At 40.1% G+C, this 11,126-nt stretch overlaps 1 protein-coding gene across 5 annotated transcripts in view; it reads left to right on the top strand.

Moving 5' to 3' along the window:
• Window positions 1–259: 259 nt before the first annotated feature.
• Window positions 260–11,126, top strand: part of LOC308280445 (uncharacterized protein) — a 36,110-nt gene continuing 25,243 nt past the window's right edge. For 2 of the 5 annotated variants that reach the window (XM_080720713.1, XM_080720712.1), the window contains exons 1-10: window positions 260–328; window positions 2,621–2,705; window positions 2,783–2,899; window positions 4,119–4,232; window positions 5,845–5,958; window positions 6,229–6,342; window positions 7,953–8,066; window positions 8,351–8,458; window positions 9,421–9,534; window positions 10,947–11,060. In XM_080720713.1, coding sequence (XP_080576839.1) covers window positions 2,635–2,705; window positions 2,783–2,899; window positions 4,119–4,232; window positions 5,845–5,958; window positions 6,229–6,342; window positions 7,953–8,066; window positions 8,351–8,458; window positions 9,421–9,534; window positions 10,947–11,060 — 980 coding nt within the window. In that variant the 5' untranslated portion in view covers window positions 260–328; window positions 2,621–2,634. Of the gene's footprint in view, window positions 329–2,620; window positions 2,706–2,782; window positions 2,900–4,118; window positions 4,233–4,676; window positions 4,709–5,844; window positions 5,959–6,228; window positions 6,343–6,786; window positions 6,822–7,952; window positions 8,067–8,350; window positions 8,459–9,420; window positions 9,535–10,946; window positions 11,061–11,126 lie in introns of those variants that run through there. The other 3 variants (XM_080720714.1, XM_080720715.1, XM_080720716.1) reach the window with 3 other exon arrangements.

The following is an 11,126-nucleotide window of genomic DNA, read 5'->3' as shown; positions in this document are numbered from 1 at the left end:
CTAGTTTGATTTGATCTCACATTCTTCTTTGTTTTACTTGTAAAGTAAAGGGTTAAACAACTCCTCTGGCGTGCATATGGCATGTAGACTTTGGAATGCCCCCTCCCCCACCACACACACACACACACACACACACACACACACACACACACACACACACACACACACACACACACACACACACACACACACACACACACACCCCACCCCCTCTATTGTAGGAAATTTACAGCACAGGAAGTCCTCAGATGAACTCCGCTACACGATGCAGACAGTGCAGTGAATGATGAAAGTGAACAACGTCTCTTTCAACTTCTGCTCCACGAAGGTAAAATCTATCTATCGACTAAATAATCTTTCTCTTTCTTTTATTGTATAATAGTTAGGCTACAGAACAGACAGATGAATAGGTTTAATAGTGAACACACCAAATTCATGCAAGTACATTCTAGAAAGTTACAGACAACGCCCAGAGAATAAACCAGTAGCCTATTGTTATAACGTCTTTTCTTTCAGCTTCTTCTGCTCTATATGAAGATAATGTCTCTGATAGAATATTACACATGTAAATGTTTGATGAGTAGTTTTACGTGTCTGTGAGTCTGAAGGGGACTCTGGGTCTGATACAGATGTGCCATTTCAAAACTTCACACGCCCTGCCATTGGCAAGACAGTAGATTTTCAGGGGATTTGCAGAACATTGAGCTTGTAGATCAGCTATTTTTGCTATTTGTATGACCTGACCTCTGACTTCGAAGTTGAAATCTACCTATGCAGGTGGATTCTGCTTTTCAATGAGAATCGAGTGGTTTCTTTCCATCTGCGAGTTTCTGTAAATATACGCTCCATTCTCCATACAAATTAGAAAGGCAAAACTGGGAAAGAAACTTGTGGAAAAAATAATTTGCAGGACATTTCAGGAAAAGGGCAGTGAATACCGAAGAGTGAAACGGCACATCTTCATAATCATTTAAATGAATGTTCGGCTGCTTATGAAATGGGTGTATTAAGTGGCCAGCAGTGCTGTGCTCCGCCAACAGTCTACTGTACATAGTCCTACATTACAGCCTACAGTAGGCTCTGTTCCAAGAAGGTCAAATGTTTTCACTTAATCTAGATGTGAAAGAAATCATCAGGATCATAGCAGGACATATTACACATGTATGAGTTGTTTTTACAATGTATACAATAGCATTATGAAAGTATGAAATACATACTAAGGTTATTATTTAAAAAGCCATATTTATTAAGCCTCTTTATTTTATTTTTATTTTATGTATTGCTATTGTGTTAAGTAGGTGGTGGGTTTTTGCATGTAAATTTACAGAAAAAAAAGAAAAGAAAATAATTGCAACTATGGACATAAAATGTGAAATATGAAATGTAAAATTGAAATCTTTGCAATAAAAAGTATAAAAAAAAGCCATATGATATCCAGCACTTACAAACAAGATGAAAAGCTTCAATAGAATTTAGAGTTTATTTGATAGTATTGTTTCCCGTAAGTCACATGATTTACTGTCAGTCAGTAGCTGCCATTTGCTTTCAGACGCAGGCCTACAGTATGTCAGACATTTTGTCTGAAGCTGGAACTCTTATTGCGTCACAGCAGTGCAACCTGCAATTTGTTGTCTGTAGATTAAGCGCTACAAAACCTGACCTGACAGGCTGTTTTTTTTAATTATTATTAGAGGAGGATGATTGTGATTGGTGAGGCTTATGGATAAACAGATATAATTCACAGAGAGAGTTGTGATAAAATAAAGAATGGTTGATCTGAGTTTGAAAGATAAAAGTAACGATACTTTACTCCATACTTGAAGAGAACAAAACACCCTCTCCCCCATGACGTAAAACACACCAACTTCACACAACCTCCTTAGAACCACAATGCATGTTTCAACAGTATGGAGAATGGATCGCACACAGTGGCAAGAGTTACTTTCTCTTTGTTTTTTATTACAACATATCAGGATGAGAAACAAACGTTTCGGCTATCCAGCCTTCTTCAGTGTAGCTGGGTAGCCGAAACGTTTGTTTATCATCCTGATATGTTGTAATAAAACAAAGAAAATATAACTCTTGCCACTGTGTGCAATCGATTCTCCTATAAACACTTGATGATCTAAAAGGACACCGCACCAGTCAAGTCAGAGCTGGTGGTAACAAAAAGGTCTATTCATGTTTCAACTGTAAACGCACCCTGTTTCATATGTGGTTCATGTACACCACCTATTGGCCAAATTGTAAAACTACACCATCTTGGTCTTCTCTGCTGTAGAGTTTTAAACTGTTTAATTCTGTCAGAACTGAACTCAGAACTCAGGTTTGATCCCATTGACTTTTAAACACTGTTAATATGGACTGACATTATACAGAATATTAAGCTCTAACTTAAATTCACTATGAAGTTTCAGTCCTTTTGACATCATTCTATTTCATACAATAAAATCTGTGATGAATAAAGTCATCTGCCATTAGTGAGCACAGTTGATAAACTAACTTGCATTAATAAGGGATTGTACTGTACAGTATTCACTTACAGTCAGTGTGTGTGACTTGGATCCACAAAATTAAAGCATATTAACCTACAAAAAAGTTTTTTTTTTTTTTTTTAAAGGTCTCTGCTCTACCATGAGTGAGTGTGTGGAGAGAGAGGAGGGGGGCGTGTCCTCTAAAAGCAGCCTGTCTGGACAACATGAGAGGTAAATACACATCTATGACATCATCATCATCATCATCATCATCATCATCATCATCATGTGTCTCTGTTGTGTTAAAGGTCAGTCCACCAGGACAGAGCAGCCTCTCCTGTATCCAGCTGTGTCTCCATGAAGAGTGACCTGTCCACGGATCTACCTATTACCTTCAAAGATGGACACCACTCTACTGAACAGAGGTTTGACTTTATAAACAAATGATTGACCAATGCTTGGTCACCAACGATGACCAAGTATTCATTAAACATAAAAAAAGACAGACTTACCGAGGTCATGTCATTTAAAACTAGTGTTTCAACACATAACCCCGATGCTAAAGCTAGTGTACATGACAGAAAAACTGTTGCTCAGATGCTGATTGTGTAAGCTACGGTTTAGGAGTTATAGGCCAAAACATGATCTGAGAAGATTGGTCAGAGGTTCTTCCTTAGCTTCGCTTCCTGGAAGTGTGTGTGTGCAAATTTCACTCCTATATCAGTCCAATTGTGCCAAAGATAAGCTGTTCTCAAATGCACGCACACACACGCAAACACACACACACACACACACACACACACACACACACACACACACACACACACACACACACACACACACACACACACACACACACACACACACACACACACACACACACACACACAGAGTCAATAACCAACACCAGGAGCAAATAAATATGATATTAAAATGATCATGGACAAATGGAGCCGGACCTAAATGGCCCCGCCCCGTCTTTTATTTGGAATTTGAGAACCGTTATCCAAGGAGGCCCGAGATGTGATGAATCCGAACCAAACCGAGCAATGTTATCTCCATAGACACATACAAAATTATAACCACACCTGGGGGTCTATTAGAGCAATGTTATCTCCATAGACACATACAAAATTATAACCACACCTGGGGGTCTATTAGAGCAATGTTATCTCCATAGACACATACAAAATTATAACCACACCTTAGGGTCTATTAGAGCAATGTTATCTCCATAGACACATACAAAATTATAACCACACCTGAGGGTCTATTCAACCCTTTGGAGACAGAAACCAAACCTAAGTGAGGTGCATCTGAGAAAGTGTCATCACTAGTTAATATGACTTTTAAATCATCCATCAGGTTTGATCAGCAGAGAATTTTAATTTCTGTTGATAGTCATAATCATACTGGAACCAGTGGTATGAAGTAGACTTTATTGTGTCTACCGCTGTGTGTGTGAGAGAGAGATAGAGGTTTTATATGCCTCTATATTATTCAAACATCTGGAGAGAGAAAGAAACACTACTGTACCAAACCAGACCTGAAACCATCCTACTGTAAGAGAGGAACCTTGGAGAATAATATTGAAGAGATCATTAAAATGATTACGATTTTAAAATGATCATTTATTTCCATCAGGGTTCATCAGCAGAGAGCAGCTTCTCCTGCACCCAGCTGTGTCTCCATGAAGAGTGACTGGTCCATGGGTCGACCTATTAACTTCAAAGATGGACACCAGTCTACTGCACAGAGGTTTGAATGTATTACTGTTGGTTTTATATTGGGAACAGTGGTATGAGGTAGCATATAAGAGCTGCATGTTCTAAATGGTAAAAGGTGCATTTATAAACCTTGGCAATTTATAACAATGTTCATCACATTCAGTCACACACACACACACGAAGTGCACTTCGTATATAGTATCGACATGGTAGTAATATGCTTACAGTATGCTGTATTAATGTCATTACCTTTGATAGACACAGCTACTGTACTGTAATATAGTTGTAGTACACTAAGTGTTGAGGCATTACATTTTTTTATAACACGGTTCCAATGTGAAAATAAAATATCTACCTGCTCACAACGCCTTGTGTTGCGAGCCTGTAATATTTGACAATTTGGTCAAATAATTTGTCATTTTAGAGGTATTAAAAAGTCCTTAAGACTTAAGAAATGTGCAAATACCCTATTAACTTCAAAGATGGACACCAGTCTACTGAACAGAGGTTTGAATTCATTCCTTTTTGTGATCATAATTATACTGGAACCAGTGGTATGAAGTAGACTCTCCTCTGTCCACCCCTGTGTGTGTGTGTGTGTGTGTGTGTGTGTGTGTGTGTGTGTGTGTGTGTGTGTGTGTGTGTGTGTGTGTGTGTGTGTGTGTGTGTGTGTGTGTGTGTGCGCGTGCGCGTGCCTCTAGAGGAATATAAAACCTCTATCACACACACGCACACACACACACACACACACACACACACACACACACACACACACACACACACACACATGCTCAGACTCCACACCTGAGTCGCACATGGGTTTGAATAGGAAATGTACAGTTTCATGACAGCACAGTTCAATGGTACAAGGTCAACTAAAAGGAGATCCTAGTAAGCTCTCCAGTTTATTTACACAGGAAACCTTTTAAACGGAATCCAGAGTATAGGTCTTCACGCGTCCAATTTTAACTACCCGAACACAAATGGCCCCGGGGAAAATGGAGCCGGACCTAAATGGCCCCGTCATTTATTTGGAATTTGAGAACCGTTACCCGAGGAGGCCTGATATGTGATGAATCCGAACCAAACCGAGCAATGTTATCTCCATAGACACATACAAAATTATAACCACTCCTGGGGGTCTATTAGAGCAATGTTATTTCCATAGACACATACAAAATTATAACCACACCTGGGGGTCTATTAGAGCAATGTTATCTCCATAGACACATACAAAATTATAACCACACCTGGGGGTCTATTAGAGCAATGTTATTTCCATTGACACCTACAAAATTATAACCACTCCTGGGGGTCTATTAGAGCAATGTTATTTCCATAGACACATACAAAATTATAACCACACTTGAGGGTCTATTAGAGCAATGTTATCTCCATAGACACATACAAAATTATAACCACACCTGAGGGTCTATTAGAGCAATGTTATCTCCATAGACACATACAAAATTATAACCACCCCTGGGGGTCTATTAGAGCAATGTTATCTCCATAGACACATACAAAATTATAACCACCCCTGGGGGTCTATTCAACCCTTTTGAGACAGAAACCAAACCTAAGTGAGGTGCATCTGAGAAAGTGTCATCACTAGTTAATATGACTTTTAAATCATCCATCAGGTTTGATCAGCAGAGAGCAGCTTCTCCTGTTCCCAGCTGTGTCTCCATGAACAGTGACTGGTCCATGGGTCGACCTATTAACTTCAAAGATGGACACCAGTCTACTGAACAAAGGTTTGAATTTAATTTCTGTTGATAGTCATAATCATACTGGAACCAGTGGTATGAAGTAGACTTTATTGTGTCTACCTCTGTGTGGGAGAGAGAGAGAGATAGAGGTTTTATATGCCTCTATATTATTCAAACATCTGGAGAGAGAAAGAAACACTACTGTACCAAACCAGACCTGAAACCATCCTACTGTAAGAGAGGAACCTTGGAGAAAAATATTGAAGAGATCATTAAAATGATTACGATTTTAAAATGATAATTTATTTCCATCAGGGTTCATCAGCAGAGAGCAGCTTCTCCTGCACCCAGCTGTGTCTCCATGAAGAGTGACTGGTCCATGGGTCGACCTATTAACTTCAAAGATGGACACCAGTCTACTGCACAGAGGTTTGAATGTATTACTGTTGGTTTTATATTGGGAACAGTGGTATGAGGTAGCATATAAGAGCTGCATGTTCTAAATGGTAAAAGGTGCATTTATAAACCTTGGCAATTTATAACAATGTTCATCACATTCAGTCACACACACACACGAAGTGCACTTCGTATATAGCATCTACATGGTAGTAATATGCTTACAGTATGCTGTATTAATGCCATTACCTTTGATAGACACAGCTACTGTACTGTAATATAGTTGTAGTACACTAAGTGTTGAGGCATTACATTTTTTTATAACACGGTTCTAATGTGAAAATAAAATATCTACCTGCTCACAACGCCTCGTGTTGCGAGCCTGTAATATTTGACAATTTGGTCAAATAATTTGTCATTTTAGAGGTATTAAAAAGTCCTTAAATTATCACTTAAGAAATGTGCAAATACCCTATTAACTTCAAAGATGGACACCAGTCTACTGAACAGAGGTTTGAATTCATTCCTTTTTGTGATCATAATTATACTGGAACCAGTGTTATGAAGTAGACTCTACTCTGTCCACCACTGTGTTTGTTTGTGTGTGTGTGTGTGTGTGTGTGTGTGTGTGTGTGTGTGTGTGTGTGTGTGTGTGTGTGTGTGTGTGTGTGTGTGTGTGTGTGTGTGTGTGTGTGTGTGTGTGTGTGCGTGCCTCTAGAGGAATATAAAACCTCTATCACACACACACACACACACACACACACACACACACACACACACACACACACACACACACACACACACACACACACACACACACACACACACACACACATGCTCAGACTCCACACCTGAGTCGCACATGGGTTTGAATAGGAAGTGTACAGTTTCATGACAGCACAGTTCAATGGTACAAGGTCAACTAAAAGGAGATCCTAGTAAGCTCTCCAGTTTATTTACACAGGAAACCTTTTAAATGGAAGCCTGTCCTCAATCCAGAGTATAGGTCTTCACGTGTCCAATTTTAACTACCCGAACACAAATGGCCCCGGGGAAAATGGAGCCGGACCTAAATGGCCCCGTCTATTATTTGGAATTTGAGAACCGTTACCCGAGGAGGCCTGATATGTGATGAATCCGAACCAAACCGAGCATGTTATCTCCATAGACACATACAAAATTATAACCACACCTGGGGGTCTATTAGAGCAATGTTATCTCCATAGACACATACAAAATTATAACCACACCTGGGGGTCTATTAGAGCAATGTTATCTCCATAGACACATACAAAATTATAACCACACCTGGGGGTCTATTAGAGCAATGTTATCTCCATAGACACATACAAAATTATAACCACACCTGGGGGTCTATTAGAGCAATGTTATCTCCATAGACACATACAAAATTATAACCACACCTGAGGGTATATTAGAGCAATGTTATCTCCATAGACACATACAAAATTATAACCACCCCTGGGGGTCTATTAGAGCAATGTTATCTCCATAGACACATACAAAATTATAACCACCCCTGGGGGTCTATTCAACCCTTTGGAGACAGAAACCAAACCTAAGTGAGGTGCATCTGAGAAAGTGTCATCACTAGTTAATATGACTTTTAAATGATCCATCAGGTTTGATCAGCAGAGAGCAGCCTCTCCTGTTCCCAGCTGTGTCTCCATGAACAGTGACTGGTCCATGGGTCGACCTATTAACTTCAAAGATGGACACCAGTCTACTGAAAAAAGGTTTGAATTTAATTTCTGTTGATAGTCATAATCATACTGGAATCAGTGGTATGAAGTAGACTTTATTGTGTCTACCTCTGTGTGGGAGAGAGAGAGAGATAGAGGTTTTATATGCCTCTATATTATTCACACATCTGGAGAGAGAAAGAAACCTTACTGTACCAAACCAGACCTGAAACCATCCTACTGTAAGAGAGGAAGGAACCTTGGAGAAAATATTGAAGAGATCATTAAAAACAGCAGCAAATAATTACGATTTTAAAATGACCATTTATTTCCATCAGGGTTCATCAGCAGAGAGCAGCCTCTCCTGTTCCCAGCTGTGTCTCCTTGAAGAGTGACGCATCCAAGGGTAGACTGATGAACGTCAAAGATGATTCTACTGACCAGAGGTTTGGATTTATAAATAAATGATTGAAACATTAACATTGACCAACTATCCATTGAACAAGATCATGTCATTTAAAACTATCGTGTTTCAACACACAACCCTGATGCTAAAGCTAGTGTACATGACATAAATACTGCTGATTTTGTGACCTATGGTTCAGGAGTTCTAGGCTAAAACATGATCTTAGAAGAACGGTCAGAGGTTCTTCCTTAGCTTACTGGAAGTGTGTGTTTAAAGTTTCACTCCAACCAGTCCAACATTGCCTATTGCTGTTCTCAGATGCACGCAAGCATGCACACACACACACACACACACACACACAACACACACACACACACACACACACACACACACACACACACACACCTACACACACACACACACACACACACACACACACACACACACACACACATTTTAAATGCTTTATTTATGTCCACATAGGTACATAGTTTGCATGGACATAAATAGTAATAGTGCAAAATTCCTCGGGAGACATTCAGTTACATTGTGACAACAAAATTACAGCTCGCAACAGTAGCATTACAGTATTACTGTAAAAAAAGAAAGAAAGACTGTATCTACCTCATGGGTACAGAAAGCAGCGCCTCCTCCATATAGAGCGGCTACCAATATTGGCAGATATAGAACAATATCTTGCTAACTGTTTGGCCTTCCTCTTCGAGAGACCAGCTATCTGAAGGCCCCTAACCACAAGCTTGTGAACATGGCCCAGGCTGCCAAATATAAACACAAGAAGGTTACACTTGTAGCCTAGCTGTAAGATGGTCTGCTTCAGCTGCACACACGCACACACACACACACACACACACACACACACACACACACACACACACACACACACACACACACACACACACACACACACACACGGAGTCAATAACCAACACCAGGGTTATGGTTAGTGAATATGATATTAAAATGATCATTTATTTCCATCAGGGTTCATCAGCAGAGAGCAGCCTCTCCTGTTCCCAGCTGTGTCTCCATGAGCAGTGACTGGTCCATGGGTCGACCTATTAACTTCAACTATGGACACCAGACTACTGAACAGAGGTTTGAATTCATTCCTTTTCGTGATCATAATTCTACTGGAACCAGTGGTATGAAGTAGACTCTACTCTGTCCACACACACACACACACACACACGCACACACACGAGCACACACGCACACACACGCACACGTGCACACACGTGCACACACACACACACACACACACACACACACACACACACACACACACACACACACACACACACACACACACACACACACAGACTCCACACCTGAGTTTCCTATTCACATGGTTTTGAATAGGAAAGGTACAGTTTCATGACAGCACAGTCCACTAAAAGGAGATCCTAGTAAGCTCTGTCAGTTTATTTACACAGGAAACCTTTTAAATGGAAGCCTGTCTTCAATCCAGAGTATATGTCTTCACACGTCCAATTTTAACTACCCGAACACAAATTGACCCGGGGAAAATGGAGCCGGACCTAAATGGCCCCGTCTATTATTTGGAATTTGAGAACCGTTACCCGAGGAGGCCCGAGATGAGATGAATCCGAACCAAACCGCCCGCCTGTTATTAGAGAAATTAGTTCCGATACCCGGGCAGAGATGTCGGAACCGGAGCCTAGATCCGAAATGACCGAATGTCAACGTTAATATGAAGAGTGTAAATATTATTTCTTTCTTACCGTTGCATGTTGCTGATCGCCCCTGGACATTAACGTATTTCCCTGTCAATCAATGCGGACAGGAACAATAATTCCACGTTTTCTTTAGATGTGTAATCTTTCTTCTATCCATTGTTATTGTTAATCCTGTTAATTTGTTATTTGAATTTCCCAGTCAATCAATGCCCCGCCCTGCCCCACGGTGAATGCTCGTAAAAGGCCCCGTTACCCGGATCCCGGGTCATTTCGGATCTCGGACCTGCGCGAAGATCTCTAATCCAGAGTATAGTGATGACTAGAAAGGTGCAATTCTGGGAAATTGCAAGTGTGGTTGCACTGACGTGAGCCGCGGGGAATGACCTCCAACGGATACATGAAGAATTCATTCTTCTTCACACTTTTAACTCATGGGTTTATACTAGACAGTTCTGTTCTTCATGAATTAACAGCTTTTTCAATGACAAACCTAGGTTTTTTATTGAGTACATGACATTATTTGGGGATTTACGGTATTCTCACGTCACTCCTGTCTGATTGGACATTATATTATATTGTCCAATCAGAAAAGGTTTTTTTTTAACTTTTGGGGTTAAAGAAAGGGTTATAAAAAATGTCCATTGAACTCAATGAACAAAATAGGTTAACAAAAAACAGGTTTACTTTCGGTGACATAAAAGTTGTCAGACCCAGAACAATAGTGTGTAATACATGTTTAAATGGATTGTATGATTCAGAAAAAAACATGAATAATTAAAACAATTGGTGTTCATCCTTTCTTTCTATCAGGGTTGATCAGCAGATAGCAGAGTATCCTGTTCCCAGCTGTGTCTCCATGAAGAGTGACTGGTCCATGGGTCGACCTATTAACTTCAACTATGGACACCAGTCTACTGAACAGAGGTTTGAATGTATTACTGTTGGTTTTATATTGGGAACAGTGGTATGAGGTAGAATATAAGAGCTGCA

This window comes from Nannobrachium achirus (assembly GCF_963921795.1).
Source record: "Nannobrachium achirus genome assembly, chromosome: 24".
NCBI lineage: Eukaryota > Metazoa > Chordata > Actinopteri > Myctophiformes > Myctophidae > Nannobrachium > Nannobrachium achirus.
The sequence above is the reverse complement of the archived record's forward strand: the minus strand, read 5'-3'. Positions and strand labels throughout refer to the sequence as shown.